Source organism: Achroia grisella, unplaced genomic scaffold, assembly GCF_030625045.1.
Source record: "Achroia grisella isolate CSIRO2021 unplaced genomic scaffold, CSIRO_AGI_Agris_v1 utg540, whole genome shotgun sequence".
NCBI classification, from domain to species: domain Eukaryota; kingdom Metazoa; phylum Arthropoda; class Insecta; order Lepidoptera; family Pyralidae; genus Achroia; species Achroia grisella.
This window is the reverse complement of record NW_026712925.1, coordinates 1,180,802-1,203,951: the sequence shown is the minus strand read 5'-3', so window position 1 is coordinate 1,203,951 and position 23,150 is coordinate 1,180,802. Positions and strand designations below refer to the sequence as shown.

The following is a 23,150-nucleotide window of genomic DNA, read 5'->3' as shown; positions in this document are numbered from 1 at the left end:
TCCTCTAGCAAAGTGCACGAATATAGGGCGCGTGTGACCGATGACAAATTGCGCCTCCGTCCACAGTTTGAACTCATCTCGTATTTCACGACACGGCCTGCCTTTTTGTACGAAAACACTACATTGCAATGAACATTTGTTTTCTTTTTATAATGTATTTACGAATATACTTGTACTGATTATATTTATGATATTTATTAACTACGAACTCTTTTTTTTAATTTTTAGACACTATCTCGCGATGTTTCCTTAAGTATTCAATGAAAGAAATATTATGAATATATTTGCGGCTCCATCATTTTATAAATTGGAATCTCTTTGCCATTACATTCGACTTAACAATTTCGGTTTGAAGAGTAATAATGTTAGTGCACTTACTGATATAAGAGAAATAAAGGTCACACACTATTTGAATAAATAAATATATTCTTTATTGTCTCTCATAATTGATAATTTACAGTTATATGAAATACTAACTGACCCGCGCGACATCGTCTGCCTCGCATTTTCCTCATTTTAGCAATATTTATCATTGCAGCTTCGCTATTGTTGGTCGTAGCGTAATATTATGTAGCTTTGCTCGATAAATATACACAAAGTATTTGACTTTATTCCTGAGACGGAATGTTTAGTTGATAACTACAATAGTTTTCTAAAAATTCATTAATAAGTAAGAAGCCTGTTGAAATAGGTATTCGTTTATTAATGATATTATGAAAAGGAAAATGTGGTATAAGCCTCTCCATAGACACATAATACCCCTATAATATTTTTCTTTCCTTGAGTTCTATTTTTATGTGGTAAGATGAAACACGTGTTCACGTTGTTTTGAAACACCTACTATATTTCAAAACGCTCGGCTTTCTTAATGAAATCTTAAGTTGGAAGTGGACGTTTTCTATTTTATTAGTAGTTTATATCAAATGGTATACTTTCATTTATTAAAATTAATTTGCTCGAAAATATTTTAAATTCGTATGAATAATTACAATAGCTCTCTTAATTTGTATATTATTTTCCTAGTTTACTACCCCCCTTGACTTCTAAATTTCTCATTATAATCGGCCCATTTGTTTAGAAGTTCCGATCCCACAGACAATCGAATAGACACATCAAATTTATAATATTTTTGTCTTTACTTCAAGCGATAAAAGGTTTGGCTACATATATAAAACAAGTTTCTAATCGACACACGACATAGAGATGGTTATACAGTTGGTAGACAGACTTACAGTAATATTATTATTATGTTATTTACTAGTATAAATAAGTAACATTTATTTCACATTAGTACATATGCGATATAAATGTTGTTTAAACACAAAATAAAAATCATTTGCTACGTATCTATTGTTAATTAATTAAACTGTACAAGAAACTAAAAGAGGTCGCGGCGAAAGCCTCAGGGTTTTCGGGATAATTGGCTTGGAGATTTCGATCTAAACTTTGTTTCTGTTTCGTTTAAACACAGATAATTTGGTCGTTGAAGCAATTAAAATAGGACTTTAAAAATATTATTTTTGCCAAGATTGAATCAAAAAGGGCAAGAGCCTGTAATACCATTAAAGTATTCGTAAAAGGCAAAGGGGTACTAAAATTATTATCCTAAAATAATTACGCACTAATTAACTGAAATTAAACAATGGATTATGGTTTTTAATACTTCTGAGCTGTAGTGGCAAATGGTGGTGACACGTGATGTTTATACTTACTTATATTATTGTACATACATGTAAAAAATTTTCGACTAGCAATAAAAGAAAAATAAAACCGTTTTTAAATACAAACTATTCTATATTTATCTCTTAATTAAAAAAGAATAATTCAAGAATCTTCTTGAAAAAGAAGAAAAGAATAAATAAATAATAATTATATTTTTAAACTCCAATAACATTGGGTCATTCTACATAAATAATGTTTAAGAATAGGTAGAGACCACGGCAGAAGTATAGGTAAACGGCGAATCAAATAATGAATCATTAGATGAAATTTAGGTAGATAATTTAATATCAAGTCCATTTACTGTGAGTGGGTATTACTATTTTTTATATCGAGAAATATGCTTGATGTTGGGATCAGACAGTGAATAAGTGAGTCGAATTTAATTAATTTACATTGACTATAAAAGTTAGGTGTTTAATTCAATGGTGCTTTTTATGTATCTATATTTTCATCTAAACGAATTTTTCCGTGAAAATACTACTAAGGTGTCATCATTATATTGCATTATCATAGTATTGTAAAAGAAACAAATAAATAAAATAGAAGAGAAGAAACTCAGAATAAAGAAGAAAGAAAGAAGCACTGTATCACTGATAAGATAACATTATATCCTGTGTTAGGCCGTCTGACCAGAGTGATAGTAGTAGGCTGAATCCTTATAACGAAAGACGCGTGGCTAGCAGTGGGATTATAATAAGTACTTATGTTGGACTTATATAAAGTTTGTAAAACAAATCAATACGGATTTGTTTTTAATCTTCTTATATATAAAATTCTCGTGTCACAACGTTAGTTACCATACTCCTCCCAAACCGCTTAATCATTTTTTATGAAATTTTATATGCATATTCAGTAGGTCTGAGAGTCGGCTACTATCTATTTTTCATACCCCTAAGTGATAAGAGTTGCTCACCCCTAACATTATTTTTGTATATTTTGATATTTTTTATAGCTATTTTTTTATAGCGTTATTAATTTATATAGCAAAACAACGTTTACGGGACAGCTAGGAACACTATATTGTGCAAAAAAAAAAATATTTGCATCTGTCTTTCTACCTTCTTAGGATGTGACCGCTGCAAGAATGTTACGTTAAGATAGATTACGATCATTAGTATGAACATGAGCTATGTTTCATTTAAAAAAAAAAACGCTGTCTATTGCCATTTTAAAACAGTTTTGATAAAAGGAAAGATGTATCTCGGTTTAAGTCAGTAATGTCAGTCACATCTAGCTTTGATTTGTATTCTTGTTAAGCGTGCAGTCATTTATTCCATTTAAAATGATGGCTCCTCTTTAGGGTTGCCTCTTTTTTTTGCGGATTGGTTATTAACTTTAGCAAAAAGTATATTTTTTCAAAAAGTATGTTTTTTTAATTATTTATATTTACATTGCTTAAAAACATTGCATAATTTGTTGTTATCTGCCTAGTAATGATTTTCTTCAAAATAATTGAACCTCTTCGGCAACAATGGAAGATGTTATCGACTGCAATAATTTTGTTGTTCTATTTTACTATAGATATCTATCTCTATCTTCAGTTCACCTATTTTATTGAGAAAAAGTAACCAATCAGAATTTAATGAAATCATGCGAATTGAGTACTATTTTCGCTTACTTTATTATTTTCGTAAAGCATAAGTACTATAAATAATGTTGAAAACTTTATAATAAAAAGTATGGTTAGCAACCCTAGTCAACTTTGAGCTCCGCTCTCGCTAATGGAAAGATAATAAGTGTTTAGTGATGATCGTAATATTTTGTTCAGTCAAGTCGAAAACTTGATTTGTTACTGAAATAGATACTAATTTGGTTGCCAGTCGACTTCAGGCGACGTTTATATTATTAAAGATACCGTATTATTTTATCTGAGCACCTGAAATAGATTAATTTTCAAGAATTGTTACCTGCAAGTTTGCCCAATATAATATTAAATTAAAGATAATATTTAGAATAATTCTGTTATACATTTAATTGTTTTATGTTTAACCGCGTTGGCCACAATAATATTATTAAATCGTAATCATATTATAATACAATATCATTACCACATAATAAATGGCTTAACGAATATGGTATGCAAAATATTAATTTTCATTTTTGTACGTAGAATAAATTGCGGTTTGTGTTTTATCGCACGAGAATTGTTTTTTTACGAACCTCGTGATTTTTCATGAATATCTTCATTAACTTTTATTGCAAGCGCAAAGTGATATGTGTTCTACTTTTAAATAACGTTTTGCTACGTATATATACCGTACCTGTGATGTTATATCTACATTGATTTTATTCCTATTTAATATATTTTTAGTGTTTCATTATATATTAGCTGCAAATCGGTTTACTAAAAAATAAAGTTATATCAAATCATAACATGTAACACCTATTACGGAGAAATTTAGCAAGTGAAAAAAATTTATATACAGATATTATTTTAACTTTTCAACACTTATTTTACTTTACAGTATGATTTTTAGGGCAGTTTTGTTCATACAAACTTTATTTCGATAATAACAAACAACAAAATTAGTGACAAGTAGAACTGTTATGAAATTTTGCGCTTATAAACGTTAATCAATAGATTTTTCTTTATATATATATGTTAATAATTTACCAGTATTCTCTTTTTTTATGTATCAGTACCCCTTTTCACCGAATAACCAAAGACACGTGTAAGTAATGGAGTATGTACATGTATTGTGCGTTTCCTTCCCAACCTCCGAAACAGTTAAATGGAATTTTGTTGTGTGCGAGTTCTTAACAAGCGCCAATTTGTTGCTTACAGTACAATGTTTCTGCAAATCAATTTCTCCATTTCCCTGGGAATGCGAGAATTGCTAAATATAACCAATCGCAAGTCTGTACATATCATTAATTTTGCATCACTGTCATTTGCAATGCGTATTGTTACATTTCTACATCGGTTAGTATGTTATAATAATCATACTCGTACATCTACACAGCTTAATCCAGATGGAATACACTAATTAATTGTTAATTAACGATGTTATAATAGACATAATATTTAGCATATCCACATTTCGCTGTTTTTCATAATATATACTTTGAAAAATTGAAAAACTATAACTATATATGTGTATTCTTGAGTAGCAACTATAGTCATACATCAAAGATGTATACGCGCTGTACTCCTGCACAAAGTGATATATAATTATCCTAAACATATATAATATATAATATGTAACAACTTTGTTACGATTATATTATATAGTTTATACTATATATATATATACGAGTATAGAACATGCTCATAAGCAAGTCGTCTGTATATTAAATATAGTTATATTATAAACATTAAATTATATTCACACTTTGACCAAAACGTTAATCTTAGAAGTAGCATAATCGATTTGTATGCAATTTTCACTGAACAAGTTTGAACAAGTTAAGCTTCTCGTAACTTTTAATGATTATTTAATTCCAATCATTTTACAAACATAATGATAGTTATTATTATTCCACTTCTGAAGTTGTAGTGCACAACTACTAGTAATACTTATGTTAATATTTAAGTGTAAACGCCCGAACTTGTCTTTAAATATTATTTTTTAGCTACTTCGTAGTTAACCATCAAGCGTTTTCATACTAGACACGCAATGGAGGAACATATGTTTATATCACAAACTTGATATGAACATATCGTCTATGACTTGGCGTCCCATCAACCGTGAATAATAGCGAGGACGAGGCAACATGACTGAGCCCATGAACTGCAAAAACAAAACCATAGTTATGAAACTATGTTTTTTCTTCTCAAAAATGTCGACATATCAATAAAACAGTTATGTAATAATTTTATTTATGGAGGTCCCTCCATGGAGATTAAATTTGTTTCATTAGATACAAGAATATGTTTCTATATATTTTACCTACTGATTTATAGCAAACATTATTTCCAAATTGCAGATAGCTGCTATTTTATTTATTACTAGCTACGAGCCCCGACTTCGCCCGGGCGTACATCTATTATACATATAGACCGTCCTCCAGAATCACTCTATCTATTAAAAAACCGCTTCAAATGCCGTTGCGTTGTTTTAAAGATTTAAGCATACATAGGGACAAACAGCGACAGCGACTTTATTTTATAATATGTAATAATGATGACGTTAACTAGTATTAAGATCTGTTGGTAAAAGAAATATTATAATATTGTGCATATATAATTAATAATAGATGCCTAAACAATTTGAAATTGATTTAATGGTTAGCTATGGTAATTTCGTCTGTACAATTTGAGAATTCAAGTGTTCAGAGATTGATTTTAGCGATAAGGCCGCCAGTACTTTTCGCTGTGTGATCTATTACTTGTGTTTTCGTTTTTGTTTAATGTAATACATTGTAGGAAACAATAGAAAGTATTTATTTGTAGTCCAAATTCGTCTGCCAGATTGTAATTTCCTTTCTTCCTTTTGTGACGATTTAACTAAAGTCTTTTACATTCATTGAAGCATTATCTAAAGACAACATAATATTTCTATGTAATTGTTGATGCAATTTCTTTGTCAATAAATTCGTTATCATATATTATAAAGATCAATCTGTTTACATTTAATATCCTATATACACCCATTGTTCAATTTACAACTTATACATTGTTGTAATGAAATATTATCGAGTCTAATTTTATTGTTTATTCTAATATATCATGTAAAAATAGTCTTTCTCAATAATTACCTTACTTTCTACTGATATTAGCAGATTTTAACTTTTAGTAATATGAAATCAGTTTGATAAACGTGATGATGATGAACAGTTTGTAGTCATTCTTGTATAGAATACGTGTGATTGACGTTTGTAAAGCTATTATTTAGAAGCAAATAGTGCCCTTTATTACTACTATAATACTATAATCCCATAAATTGCAATAGCTATTATTATTTTTGTGAGTTCTCAATTGTATTTTTCCGCAAAAATATCTTTTATTGTTTGTGAAAATAATTATCGCAAATTGAAAATCAGTAAAAGGTGGCAACACTTGCAATGCAAGTGTAATTCGCTTTGCGACGTTAGGTAGATACATGTACAGGATAGTGAAATCCAATTCGGTTGTGCAATAAAAGTGTTGCGAGAGGACCCGTCGCTTATAAAGTTTCGAAATAGGTACAGCTTTTCTAAACTAATCTTACTTCGCAACAATGTATTTGTATATCTTTATTCACGTAATATATTAGACGAGCGACGGTTATCTAATGAGTATGTTAATTTTTGTTATAAAATATATTATATGGTATAAATATATATATGAGTATATTTAGAACGTGTATTATTATTGTATGTACTCTCGTTATGAGTTGTACATGATTACTGCTAGCTACGAATACACAACACAATACAGATGTAATTGTATTCAGAGGTCTATTTTAACTATTCCGTTTTAGTTCATATTATCCAATTTAGACAATATCATGAATAAATGAAATAAATAGTGACTAATATACTTACCGAGGAAGACTTTATATAAAGTGAACTTGGATATCTTATTTCAGCGACTAAACATAATTGCAAGATGTGTTTCAGTTGAAGAGTGATATGGGAATATTGTAGTCTGTGGTGCAGTAAGCCACAATATCCAGGTGGGGATACTCCTTATCCCCACCTGGGGGTAGGTAAGATATTGTGGGACCCTCATCTGGACAACTTGTTTGTAATGTAATTGTTTGCATTCCAATTACATGATATATATTATATAGTAAGCCACAATATACAGGTGGGGGTAAGTAGTACCCCAACCTGTATATTGTGGGACCCTCATGTGGGCATCAGCTTGTTTGTAATGTAATTGTTTGCAATCAAGTTTCAATTCGTTGTTTGTGACATCTTGACGATCGTGTTTCACTTATTTGAAATGGTAATTATTAAGATTAGGAGTTCATCACACAGTTGCTTATATTAATGAGATAGGGATCAGATAATTCATAAAATAATGTATTATAGTACATTTTTCTATGTTTCCGATTTCTAAGTAATTTTTCATTACTTTGAAAAAAGTCCTTTAAATTTTAGAATTGTTTCAGTACTCGTAATTACCTCATTTGAAGTCTGTGCTACAGTACCGCTTCTACTCTTTTTGGAAATTAAATTACGAGCTAATCTCTTTAAACTTTTTGTACTACATTTACTTTAAAAAAATATTCTTACATTATAAATATATATATATTGATAAAGATCTGTCTTTAGACTAATCCAGCATCTTAAAAATAAATTGTACCCGTATTCAAGAAAAGTATCTAATTTGAAATACTTTTTTCTCATAAAACCGTGAACAAGATGTCCCTGAATGCCCAGAGCTCATTTTTCTTTAGAAATATCGCTCGCAAATTGACCTTACTTATTGTTGACAATGGCAGTTTCTGTGCATAATCGCTGTCGTAGGAACAAATAAATCGGAAGTCTTTTTTCTAGTGGGCGTGATGTAAACAGATGACCGCGGGGTCAAAGCACCCGTTTCCGCGGGCCGCGGGGATGGAAACAAAAGATGCTCGTTTCCTTCGCTGTTCCGAGCCAGGGGTTGAGGAGCGGCGGAGCGCGGGGGGAGAGCCTACAATGGAGGCATTGTTTGTGCCCGGTGACAGGAAAAACTCCGACCTCCGTGTTTCTCTGCATTTTTTATTTCTCTCTTTCACTGGAAGCTTTTTTTTCTTTTCTCGTTAAGCTCCTTTGACTGTGCGAAAGGAAATCTAAGTTGTTTTGAGAGGGAACTATCTCTGAAGGTTTTATTCGTTTCGAAGATTTGTTCATTGATCTGTCATGTAATAAAATATTAACTAAATACGGTATAGTGACAAGCTAACACCCTGTAATGTTACCTGAAGATTGAGATTGCCTTTTCAAACATCTTTTACTTTTTCCTTTGTAATTTAGCAATTAGATTCCTACATACTGCATTATTAACAAACTCCACTATACCTACCTCGAGCGCTGTACTATTCAATTTTAGTTATAAAAAAAGAGTACACTCACAGCAAGCATTTTGTAGACTTTTTAACTTGAATATATTTGTCATTGTTTAATTATGATGGAACACGTGATTTGAATTTAATTTCTTAGATCGTGTCAAGTCGTCCTTTTATTTTTTTATTAAAGAATTCATCTTCAGGATCTATGAATCTAAGATTTAGGTTATAGTTATATTTATTTTACTTTTATCTTTTATTCAGATTTTTATACTTTTATGATAATGTTTTTTTAGTATCCAAATGTGCTGTCATGTGTACTAACCACCATTTTCAGTCATTCATTCTACATTTCAGTAGTAATAAAAATGTTACCACATACATACATTTGAAGTTATGTTCCATTATGCATAAATGACGCGAAACGGTTTTTTCACTAATAAATAATCGGAGTTTTCGACCACAGGCCTTTAGTGAGACTTGAATGTTTCATAAAAATACCCTTTAGATCGTATTGCTCCAGGCAAACACACTGGCGAGCCGGTGGACGGTTGTATATCCGCCGGATGTAGCTCCCGCTGCCCTGCGACTCACCCCATACCGTATCCGGCCGGCCTCGCTCCTGAAAAGTCAATGAGTTTTCCAACCGCGTTCAAAAGTGAGTGAGTTGTTGGCACAACTGTATTTTTCGTGCATCTATTACATAACATCTCAAAGACGTATTTCCTGAAGCTGAAGTTTGTTAAAGAATTATACAATTAATTATTGTCAAATATTTGACTGAATTAGATATTAACGACACGATATTGAAACCTTCAAGAAAAGAGCTTATTCCTTCTTAGGCCGGCAACGAAGTGGGTAGCGGTATCTTTTATAGTGGGTACTCATGAGCGTAAAAAAAAAAAAAAAAATAAGGTAATTAAGTTTTACTATTTTGTATGAAATATTCATGGTATAAAAAAAAAAAATAATGCAATGGTAATCATTTACCATCAGGTGAGCCGCAAGCTCGTCTGTTCCCTAAACTATATAAAATATTATATTTACATATAATACGTTGAAAAAATAAACCTAGATTAATCTATTTACAATTTCAATAACTATATTTAAATAAAATAATAATAATTTAATAGAATGTTAAAAATCTGTATCATACCAATTCTCCTAACAATTTACAGAAGTACATTATATGAATGCTGTTCTGTAAATATATCGTTATTTAACTATTTTACATTACGGTTAGTAGTTCATCATTCATAACATATTACTAGAACTTTCTGTGGCTGTATTAATAGTTTTTACTACTTGGATGGGCCCAAATAAGTGGATCTATACATCCACTTGCACCACTCCACTCCACTTGCAGTAGACATACCTACCAATTTTCTGATTTTATCTTAGCGTTTACGGGATTTGTTTTACGATACTAAAACCATATGTTTTGTCTCACTCTTTCTTGTTACTCGAGGTCGACTTTCCCAATCATGCGGCGCCATTTACTTCATTGATAAATATCTTTCTTCGATGAAACCCCTTGTATCCCTTTGTGTCGCCAGCCGAAACGATGTCTTTCTCTTCCATTATATCCGTATGAACAGAACAATTTTAAATCTTTTGTCTTTTGCATATTGTTCTTGAGTATAATTCCACCAGCAGTTGTAACTGTTAACGGGTCGTTTCTATACTACTGCTCTGCCGTGCAATGCTAGTCTAATCTGTGTATTTTTCCCTCAGTACTTATAAACATACTATACTTAATTACAGTGTTTAATTTGTATAAATACAAATTAAACACACCTATTTCTGGATATTTAATTGAAAGTTCTTATTATTAGAATTAAGGCATGATTATGATAGTTACATAAATATTATTAAAAAAACTATTTTAAAATTTATTTTTTTAAAAGTTACAAAGAGATTAATACAATTTAAAAGGTATTGGTAAATGAATAGGTAAAAAAATAAAAGGAACCCTAAAATTGAGATGTCGTCTGGACGGCTTTGAGTATAGAGCGCGATAACATCTAGGGTGAATATACTATAATAGAATAAGGGGATTATAGATATGCAGACATTATGGGAATTAGAGTGCCATTTTTTACACAACTGCTGAAGGGATGATAGTACTTAATATTCTTCTGTAGTATTGTGAGTATGTTTTATGATGAATTTGTATAAATATAAGATTAAACAAATGAAATAATTGATAAATTTTGTATGTAAATACATATACATACTAATATTACAAATTTCGATACAGTTTTTTAAAGAAACTTGACCTGAAGATAGGTACATAACGACAGATGTAATCTATATTTTATCTCAAAATTAATCTAAAAAGAGGGAACTGCTACACTAATATATTTGTTAGAACAACTTTGGAAGTCCATATTTGTAAACGATTTTTCTTGATATTTTTCTCACGTAAGAAAAAATCAAGTATTTTCGAATTGTCGTTAGATTTGATATACCTATACCAACACAGAAACATTGCAATCAAATACAAATTTGTTTCCTAAAACTAAGTTTGAATCTTCTATTCTAATAGAAGACTAAAAAAGCATTGCAATTTTGTTCGCATTTCCTGCAGATTCCAAAGCTAGATTTATGTTCTCTACGGAAGAATATTTAATTGCAGTTCTTGCATTTTGAAAATAGTACTCGACTACGGACTTTAACAGCTGCATGATCTGCTTAAGTGGTCGGAAGAGGTAAGAAGTGATTATTCGAGCACCTAATAGAGTATTTTGTTTTATTTTGATGAAATTATATTAAACATATAATATACATAAAACTAAATAAGAATGTACTTACACATTCAACAGGCTATGGTCCTTGTTGAATGTAAGTATATAATAACTATTATAAACACTTTTAGTAATTGTTGTAATTAGTAGGATAGAATAGTTGTTTTCTATTATTAGTATAGTTTTATTTACTTGACGACAGGTGACTCTCGATATATCCGGGTAAATCAAATCGAAGACAGATGTATTGCCTGATACATTTTTTTAGCTATCTAGCTAGAATCATGAATAGATGAATAACTAGTAACTAGGGTTACTTAGGTACTGACTACTGTATTTACCAAGTTATTAGAGTTACGTAGTATCAAAAATCAAAACCAAACTACTAACCAATTTATTGACATAGAACATTTTATGCCATTCAAAATTTATAGTAACATTTTGAAAAATTTTACTTTAAAAAACTAAGTATGCAGTTATACGTGGGTCTGGCATACGTACTAGAGTAACGTAAAGTAAAAATATAGTAAAAAGTAACTACAGTAATATACGGGGCCTACATTTGTCGTTACTTTTTCAGTTCCAATAAATAACTAAGATTCAGTAATGAAAATGAACGAGGACAAGAATTGTTAAGACCGGCCGAAGGAACTTTGAATCGGTAGCAGTTGCTTTTCCTGGGGACTAATTAAAAATTAACTAAATGTATATTGTATGTCTTTTCTTGTTTGTTTTGATTTTATACCAATTTTGTCAATTTCCCCACTCTTAACAACTTTTTTCGATAAATCTCAATGTGACACTAAATAATTTTCAAGATATTTAAAATAATTTTATGTCACATTGAGATTCTGTACATTACATGAACATATAATCTAAATGTTTTGTGTTTTTAATAGTCTATGAGTATATATATATATATATATACAAATCATAGTAATATCATGAATATAAGTTATAAAGAGAACAAATTAAAAAAAAATGCGTGATCGCAAATAATAAGTATTAACTTTCATATTATGTAATATTGTTTTCATGCTTCTGCGAGGATTTATAGTGTGATTACATCTATAGCCTTCAAACTTAGTGTATGAAATATGTTTAGTGGCCGGCGTATCTAGAGCAGACTGTATTTCCGGCGGAAGTACGTAACGCTCGACTCCCGGGCCACCCGGCGCCCCTTCCACTCACCCATTTCCCCCCTATTTCCAATGGGTTCGTTCGTTTTTTCGCCTCTTGTCCCCACTCACGCGGAACACATCATGTACTTGTAATACAATTTGTTTTATAAATACTTTGTCGATTCGCTGAATCTGTGTTTGGTAAATAAATTCTAGAAATTGATAAATTTTATTAATACAGTTTTCTTAACGATTTCTCCATTGGAAATTTTGACTGATAAACGTTTTGTAAGAATTTATGGTCAAACGTTTTTTTAGTACACCCACATAGAATGGAATTATTATTTCGTTAACCGAACCCAAATCGTCGTTGGACTTGAAAGGAAAATTTATGGAATTCTATAAAAATACTTTATTTCCCCGCCTTACTTTTGTCACTTTGTGAGTACTCTGAGTTTTTTGTGAATTCGAATAATATTTTTTTATATTCAGTTGCTTGTAACGGTTTTAGTTGTAAAAACATGATCAAACTGATTGTGCGTAAAAATAGACTCGTTTTTTATTTAGTTAAATACCATATTATTTTTATAAAACTAATATAAGTTAAAATAAAATTTTATAGTGTGTGTGTGCTATTTCATTTAAATTAATACAAACTTTACTAATAGTAGACAACCATGCTATTTTCAAAGTTTTGATTTTAAATATGTTTAGTTCATATTAAGACTTATATGTACAAACCGTTTACTTAAACTAAAATCTTATAAAGAAGTGAGAGTAAATGTAACAATAATACCTGGATAACTTAATACTAGATGACAAACAAGCTGGCAGCCCTGATGGTAAACGGTTACCGTCGTCTTTATACATGTGAATAGGACTATGGATATCATGTTAACATATGACACTCGCGATACAACCCATGGGTTATCAATCCAGATGACAAAGATGTGTTGTATCTCTTATCCTATAATTTCACTGCCTAATCTGCGCCCTACAAGAAATACAGCTTTTATACAAAGTAAACTGCTTGGTGCCGATAAGTGTTTAAAGCGAGGATCCTAAAGACTTAAACTAGATTTTGCACCTGTATTACAGATATCAATACCTTCATGAGGAGTATACCTACTACTACCTAAACGTACCTACTATACATATGTTACCAGTTCAGAGGACAAAGATGTGTTCTGTCTCTTATCATGTAATTTCACAGGTAAATTTGCAACCTACAACCGAATTACAGCTTACATAGTAAGCTGCTTGGCGCAGACCACTTTTTTAAGAGTGGCGACCTAGTATAGGTCTCTAGGATAAAGACATATACAAGGTTTTGCATCTGTATTACACATAACAGTATGAGAAGTGTATCTAATACCTAAACGTATCTACTATGTAAAATATATTTGTTACCAGTTCAACTAGACATACAACGACAACAAAAACATAACAACTTTATTTTACTGGCAATCAGACAGCCAGTTAAGGTTTTATTTATAACTTTTGATATGAAAATGGAATCTTAATAATTACTTCAGCTAAATGCTGGCGTATATACGAAACAAATAAATAACAATTTTAGCATGAATATTAGACTAATTAATGAGACGAATTATGTACGGATTATATCAAATTACCCATTGATACCTTTGTCACCTATGTGTCACAGCAACGTGTCCCGATCGGATTTAATTTAGTCACTCATATTCTATATGTAGCCAATAAAATATGTTATTACCAATATAGAATATATGAAAGGCAATATCTTAGTAAGCCTTTGCGTTTCCTCCGGAAATCGATTTCTGATATTCCTTCCTTCATATTATTATCTGTAATGGTGCCTCACCCTATATGACGGGAAGTAGAAATCATATGAATTGTAAAGTCGGAATACGTAGCTTACGGTTACGATTTGGGTCGTAGTCGTAATAAAAAGTGAAAAGAAACAAAAGTACAACTATATGGAATTGAGTATAGTCAGCAACGTAAGAGCAGTCTTGGGACCTAATGTTTCTTTTATTTGCAGGGCTACCAAATCCTAACAAAACTAGCCAGGTAGAACGGAATTATTAGCAATGGGAACACGTGGTCCCGTTGACGATAATGTACTTTATCAGGTCAACCTTAACGCGATCCATGGAAACCATCGTAGTTAATTCCTGGCGAGTTCGCCACTATAGCTATTCAACCCGACTTCATCTTCATGCTAGTAGACTTAATTGATGCTTAAATGAATGGTGCAACTACTAATTACAACCACAGATTAAATAAGTAAAACAAGTGTAAATAATAGTTTTTTAAAGAAGGTAGTTTAGGTAGGCTAGTTTAGTTGTAACGGTAGTCAAGTTTCCACTGAATATTTGTGATGAAATCACATGTTTATTGTAGCGGAATTCAACAAAATAATATAAATCCATTAAGTAGCAAAATTTTTAGTGTATTACTATATAGCAAATATAAAAAAATCGTTTAAAATCAATAATATTTGAAATTTGATTTGCTTCTCATTTGTTATGTTATAACACAATATCTACAGCCTTCTATTTAAAAGTTACCTTAGAGAATGTATGTATATTCTGTTCAATACCAACTCGTTATTATGTATGTAAATTCAGTCTTGACTGATCTTTACTTATCTTGATTAGTAAAGATCCGGGGGTCCCTTTCATCTCTCTACTGAAATATGTTTTATGATTGACATGTACTAAGTATTTCTAAATAAGTGGATATATTTCGATCCTTTATGTATTATATGCGAATAAGAGAATTCTCTTCAAAAATTTTAATTGCAAAGACTCACGAATGATATTTTTTTGAATTTATAATTTAATAAAGAAAATATTGTCAGTTGCCATCGAGAGTATAACGGCTAATGTGCTAAGCCGTCCGTCAAGTGGTCGCGGGCTCGATTCTCGGACGTACGAGTACGATTATTTTTATTGCTATTATTGATGTACTGTGAACAAGATATATTTAAATATTTTTACCACTTGTTTATTAGTACCAATAGTTAAAGGTCTACTTAGAGACTAGACGAAGTTGTTAGGATTGAACTGGGTTGTTATTATATTTTTTAAGTTTTTGTTAAATAACTGTAAAGTCATGTTAATTGTTATTGTGAACCATACAAGTAGCATGTAACTAGAGGTTTTCATCTCATGCCTACGTCAATAATTGGAGCGGTTGTTCATGTGTTTTTTTTTTTTGCAGCTGTGCTCTCACCGGGGCGGTATTGTTCGTGCTCGCCAGGCGCGCTCGCGGAACCGAACCCCACACCCCAGCCGCCGCCCCACATAAAACGGTTCGTATTTTTCATTGTTGCTTTAAAGCCTTATAGGTTTTGCTTTATTTATGCCCTTTATAACTCTCCGTGGAAGATAAATGCCCGTGAGGCGCTGTTTTGTCGCGGTTTAATGGTTTCGTTAACCGAAGCAAAGGCTAATAGTTAATGTGTAAAGTTAAATGAAAACAGTTTAAACTGTATAGCTTTTTGGTATGTAGTTGTCTCTATTACGTCTCTAGGTTTCCGTAAATTTTGTTAATAATTTTATTTAGTTAAATATAAAGTATTGATGACCTCAGTATCAATCTTGTCGACGGCTAAATATAGGTATAATTGAATGCTAATTATCAATATATGTATATAAAATCAAAATATCTTTATTCATAGAGATCTATTACTTATGATTTGTCAAATCTGCCATCAATTCAGAGTGCTTTCGAGCTAAGAAAACCTGACAACAATCTCAGAGCAGAGTTATTTTAGATGAGTTAATACATGATTACAAAAATACATTTTAAAATTCAATTGAGAACAATGTAAAAACGAGTTGCATTTTTCGCAGAACAGAATAGACCGGTCCCTTCAAGCTGCACCCTTCATGAGTATGACTAAGAGTTTTAAATAATACTGAGACCACTAGTCCTTATTATTCATAACCTCTTCCATCACAACACAGGTCAGCCGCAGAGAGTAGTAGTTCCGAACGCTCTCCATAACTTTTGATACAACATAAACTTAATATTGTATTGTGTATCTATGTCATATCAATTAACATACAATTGCTTTGGTATCGGCCAGATTAGAACTCATGTCCTTTGAGATGTAGCAAAGTAGTAAAGCACTCAGACAGGACGGTTTCACTTACTTAATATTGCACATAATCTGTTGCCAATAACTAGATTATCGAATACATAATACGTATTAGACATCTACAATGGGATTCATGGACGCCAGCTTATCTCAACCCACTCAATCTATCTGTCCACCCAGCTTAACTGGGTTATTGATGACACCATTTACAACATTCAATTTAGGATACCTGTTTTGTTTAATAAAATTGAAAAACTGACGTGTCCCTGTTTAGATAAACATTTTGCCGGACTACCCGGCCGTGAATAATTAATTATATTTTTCTTTTTGTTTCTCTTTTATTGTCACTTTTTCCAATTTAAAGGATAGATTACATTTTGTTATTGACATTTTAATACTAAGATTAAATTTTGTTTTTCTATATAATATATTTGTAGATGATTAAATTATTGAAGAATTTTAATATGAAATTGAATATTCAATTATACAGTAAAATAATGATTACACTTATTTTGCTTGTATATTATTGTAATTATATTTTACTATCAGTTACTACTCATGGCTCGACCCATTTTTTATAGGAATAATTTTAATTGTTACTCCTCTAAATGTCAAATACTTCTAAATAGACAAGGTTTACAATTATACTGCCGACATATACTTTATACAAAGTCAAGTATGGGTAACTTTATCTCACCTATTTCCTTGTTTTGTAAGCTCTGTTTCTGTGGTTATTACGGTCCTCACATAACTTGATATCTGTGATATTGTTCTTGTTGACAAGTAACAGTTCTGACTTTCCATTATCAGTCACATTCCGCTTGTTCATTATTATACTTACTAATAAAAACATACGTTATAAAGTCTACTAGTAAAAGACCTAAATTTAAAAGTCTTTATTTATTATCGTAAGCAAAAAGTTGATTTAAAATTCTCTGCGTTTGGACAGCCAGCCGCGAGGGTAAACAGTTTTCGTCCGGAATTCCAGTTAGCTTGCACATTGAACGAGCTGAATTGGATTTCAAGCGCTTTTGAAAGATAGATTACGGTACTATACGGGATTATATTTTGAACACAATATGTTATAAATATGAGCCATAATGCAACTATATAATGAACAACGAACTTTGTGGTCTAGTACAATAGTTTAGCGCATTGCCTTACCTTACTTCAATGGCTCGATTTCCGCACAGAACAAATATATCTATTCATTATGAGAAATTATATCAGCCATGACTGTAACGAATTCTCTTTTGTTAATAATTAATTAATAAAAATATAAAAAAAGGTACTGCAGAAAATAAAAAAATAACTTTAAGCCTAAAATGAAAAATTACCTAAGTAGGTACTTTTTTATTTCATACAGTACCTTTTTACTATTGTTTATTTTTTTATTATAAATACAAAACAGTACGCAAGTACCTAATATAAACAATAAGTTACAGCAGCTGTGGCTTCAACGTGTATATCAGTATGTATTATGTAGTGTCGGTCCGTGATAAATTGATGAACGTCTGTTATTGTTCGACGGCCATCCATCATTACCGCCCTGTATTGACAATAAGAAACAGGCCGTAACAATTTCCAATTATAAATAATTAATGAACTTAAGAATATTTTTTATTTAGTATTTAGTAATTACCATCTCTGTCACTGTTTTGGACTTTTTTTTTAGATCTATTGTCTTCTCCCTTTTTTAAAGTTACCTACGCTGCCTACCCGTGAGGGACAAGAATTGAATAATATTCTTAGGAGCGATTGTTTTTGTCTCCTCAGGATAGAGTGTATACTTTCCAAAATTATTCGTATATTTATAAATTTCGTTTATACGTGAATGGGCTACAACCACATAGGATGTGTAGTGCTGCTTGACAAAGTTTTGGGTTGTTATTCTATTGCTGCATTTTCTGCATATTTATTGTTATTTAGTGGATGAACACGTGATTAAATTTTATGGGGCATCAAAAGTAATTCCTTCCAATTTGGTCTCAAAAAGATTTTAAGAATATATATTCATTCTATGGGTATCAAAAATAACTCTTTCCAATTTCATCTCAAATAGATTTGAAGAACATCTTTTTCACTCTAAGAACTGTTTTCCAAGTAACTAGAATGCCAAACAGCAGCCTCATGACTGTAGTATTGCTAAAATACCTCCTGATGGTAAGTGGCAATTCTATATATATTAATAGCTCCATAGATATCACGTTATCATGTGAAACTGGTCATAATTAGTTTTTGTTACCGTTCTGGAGTACTAAAGTAACCTGTTGAAACACAACTTCTAGATAGGTGAGATATTACTGTCGCAAACGCTTCGTAAAAAGCCACACTACACTACCACGGTACCTAATTATAATAATAATATAAACTATGGACAATTCACACGACGTCATCTAGACAAGTGATAAAAATACATACTTAAATACACTCTTATTCTAAATAAAATATATATAGTAAAAACCCGACCATACAAACAATCATAATAATGAATAACAATGTTTGTACCTAGGTTTCAAACCTACAATCACTAGAAGTAAAGTGCATGTTAAACCTGAGGCCGTCAAGTAAAAATTACCTACAAGTACTGCGTTGAACTAAATGATTTAAACTGATGCACAGACATAACTTCACATTTTAGCCTAAACTCTACAATTTACATACCTGCTCGCTACCTGTATATTAGAAAATATGAGATTTTCCGAACATTTCCCGAGTTTTCGTGGAAGACTAACAGTTTTATGTTTTATCATGGTACCTACGTAAGCATTTTATTGTATTATCGAGTGAATTATGACTGGAATTCAAACAAGCTCACGGCTCATTCGATGGTCAAGCGCAGTTCTTGCACATATATGTACATAAATTGTATCAAGGATGTCATGTACAAATATGTTAATAAGAAATCATGCCTCTTATCTTATAATTTTTTTATTGCCTAATCTCAATCTACAACTAAAGCACAGTTTACAAAAGCTTTATGGCAATATTATATGTAGCTTTGTAGGCAAAATCCAAGTGGACTGAATAGCAGAGTATTTTTTTAATATAAACAATAAAAAACTATTCTAAAAGAAGACCGACCCTTAAAGGTATATGTACATCGAAGGTATAGGTAGATCTTTCTACATTGTCATACATTTAATAGTACACGATGTGTCTAATTATCCTTCAACACCACTTCAGTAATTTCAATATCGTTATGAAGTCCATTCATATTTAAAATACCTTTGACACGCCTCAACATTAAACGTACAATCAAGCGATACTGAAGCGATTTTAATATCGTTCAGTGTTCAATATTCATCCATATATATAAATATAGTACGTAGTAAATGTATAATTCAAGAATGCATTTTTCGACATCAACTTCATGTATGCATTGTCATCCATTCATTCGACATTCCTTTCACGTGCCCAGGCTAACATAGCGCGCCTGTTTTTACGGCGACACTTATCTTCAAAGCAACTCGTTCTCATTCTCGCCCTACTGTATTACAAATGTGGCTTGCCAACATTACTTTGGAAAGAAAATACTGCAAAGAATAATTCAAGTGTTTTTCTAATATTTACTTCGTTTTCAGGATTGATTTTAACCCTTTCAGATGCAGTTAGGTGTATAACTGCAAGTCAGGTTGTCACGTCATAGATTTTAATCCATTCAAAACCTATTAGGTGTATAATTAGAAATTAGACAGACACGTCATCAACTATCTGTATTAAACAGATATTAATGACGTAAAAATAGATTGATGAAGATTAAAATAGGTTATTTTTTATTTTAAAAAATATTCAGGAGATGAGTGAAATAGTTTGTACAAACAAAGACACACGTGTAATACATATAATGTATGTATTTATATAAAATGTGATAGTATTAATACAACAATTTGTGTCATTATTGGTGTCTATCCTTTACATTTATTTCCAACTGTATTTCTTTGATAAAATTGATCATTTTCATAATTATCAGTTGGTTCTTATGTGAACTTGCCCTTTCAAGTCATAATGTATATATTATTATGGAATGCTATGGAAATAATAATAAGCAGATTAGACTTTATGCTGTCTCATATAAAATATTATGGGAGTGTCAGTCCCCTATTACTTTTGAACGATATTGCATGTAGCGGCAAAAAAGGCGAGAACGGCGTGGAAAATTGCACATTCCCTTGCTGATTCCCCACGAGGGTATAACATAAATATATCTACAAAAGCAGGCAGCGAGGATACATTTGTTATTTATACATTTATATCCACTAGTTTTTTTCAGAAGCGAACTATATATATATATAATTAAAATTAGTAAGTAGATTTATTATTCATATATACTATGTAGTAAAGATTGGTGCTGCTAAAAATTAGAACAGTAGGTATGAAGAATGAATGTTGGTATTTTACTGTTTTTATTACCATTTATGATATATAAATAATAATAAAACAAAGACTTATAAAAGATATTAGGATTTTCACCCATCTTTTTTGGTTTCGTAATATTTTTCCTACTTGCTAAATATTAATCTTTTTTGTGTATGGTGATCCCGCCTGCTATATGGTATATGCTATATCATTGATATGTATGGCATGTATGGTATCTTGGTATGTATGGTATGATGTCGATCCCTACTCTAATGGTATATGCTAGCAGGTCAGCAGTGTAATCTGAAAGGTTGTGGATAAATTCATGTTTTATCGCTATGTCGTGTTCAAATCAAATAATTATTACCTATACAAAGTTAATTCTCTCTACCATGTAAGTTAATATTTTCCTTATCACTTATTAATTGTACATGTCCTAGTTTAGTACTGAGATATGTATTCCTTTACGTGTACACCAATATCAAAGGGAAATCGAAAATAATCAGTGTATGATAAATTGCCGGCTCGACGCCATTAAGTATTCCATGGATTTCTGGCTGCGTCATCCATCATTCCTGTCGATATTTTGACGCGGTCTTATGAACAATACACAGTTCCTATTTGCCGAGTTAACAACGGAATTTATTGTGAGAAATACATTATGTACTAATGGAAAAATGGAATTAATACGACTGCTCTTATTCGCGTAAAAATACAGGTATTAATGTCGACACCGATATTGTTAAGGAGATTTTTCTTAATTCTTGCGAAATTGAATAATGGAAATTCGTTCAATTGAAAATTATATCTTATAATGGGAATATAGTGGAGACTTAAGACCCTAATTCTTGCTATATCTATATATACACACTTTTTTAAAATTTTTGAGGGTTTTTTAAATTTGTATAGGTATATATTATAAAAGCGGGATAACGGAACAAGAACCGTATCAATTTATTTATATACTTGTGTTCTTTGATATTGCCGTAATACTTGTATGTAATTAGTAATTTAGTCATGGTTCATTGTTTTATACACATACACAGGCATGTGTATAAAATTCCGTCCACCATTTCGCATCCTTTTTTAACATGACTGAGTTAGAAATATTTTGAATCTTAATATTTTAAACAAATATTCGAATTGCGTATAAATAAATCCATACTGATATTATAAATGAAAACGAGAATCATTATCAAATTCGAAGTGAAAATATGTATAGGACGTACGTAGGCTGTCTTTTATCTCCAATATCAGATTTAGTCATTGGTGACGTTAGTCTTTATAATATTAATTGTAGTAGTATTTGCAAATAAAAATGGAATATAGCAGAGTGAAGATTCATAATAAAAGCAATACTTTTTGAGATTATGTCTCACACTAAAGGAATATAAGGATTACAAAGTACTCCACGACAGTGTCTCTTTAAAAGGGCACACTTCAGCCCGTATTCTTCTGTCAGTATACATAAAGGTGAATATTGTTGAAAAATGAGTTGACCGCACCTAACGCAGTTCAAGCTGATGCTTGACAGTGCCGCTAAGAGGTACATGGTAGGTTCATAGTATGAAGCGGGGATGTATTGTGTTCTTAAAGTGTACTTGTTAGGTGCTTCATTGATGTTTTATAGTGGTTGGAAATGTACTGAATGAATTGGATATGCTAACTTAAATTTCCACAATTACTGTTATCATACTTTCAAAAGATTAATTCGAAAATGATGACGTTTGCAATAGTGAAAATGTTAAAATGAAACGTATTTGTTATATCGTATAATATACATTTCTATGAACAAGATGAACTCAACATTTCAGATGACTCTATTTAAATTGAACGGATTTGATTTGGGACTTTGATTCGACACTAATCTTGATAAAATATAGTAGTATTTTTTGTGAAAGAAAATCTAGTAGACACCTGAGCTGTCAGCTTGTTTTTCTTTTCAATTAGACTTATCTCAGATAAAAAAAATCTTTATTTATTCCAAACAGGACCTACGACGGCAAATATTAAACTTAAACAAGATAAGAGAGAAATTAAATAATCTTTATATTTATGCACATTATTTTAATAATGCTACAGCAATATTCGGATAGCATTTTCAGTCTCGAAGAATTAGCAAGTCGGTGGAAAATCCAGAATGACATCCACGCGTTTTACCGACTATATAAACTGTCACTGCTCCCCGCATCAT

General features: G+C 31.1%; 1 protein-coding gene across 1 annotated transcript in view; it reads left to right on the top strand.

Annotated features, from left to right (window-relative positions):
• LOC131847596 (cell adhesion molecule Dscam2-like) overlaps positions 1-23,150 on the top strand; it is a 107,460-nt gene that overhangs the window by 17,796 nt on the left and 66,514 nt on the right. The window contains exon 3 of the mRNA XM_059197195.1: positions 15,715-15,805. Within this exon, the coding sequence (XP_059053178.1) occupies positions 15,715-15,805 (91 nt within the window). The remainder of the gene's footprint in view (positions 1-15,714; positions 15,806-23,150) is intronic.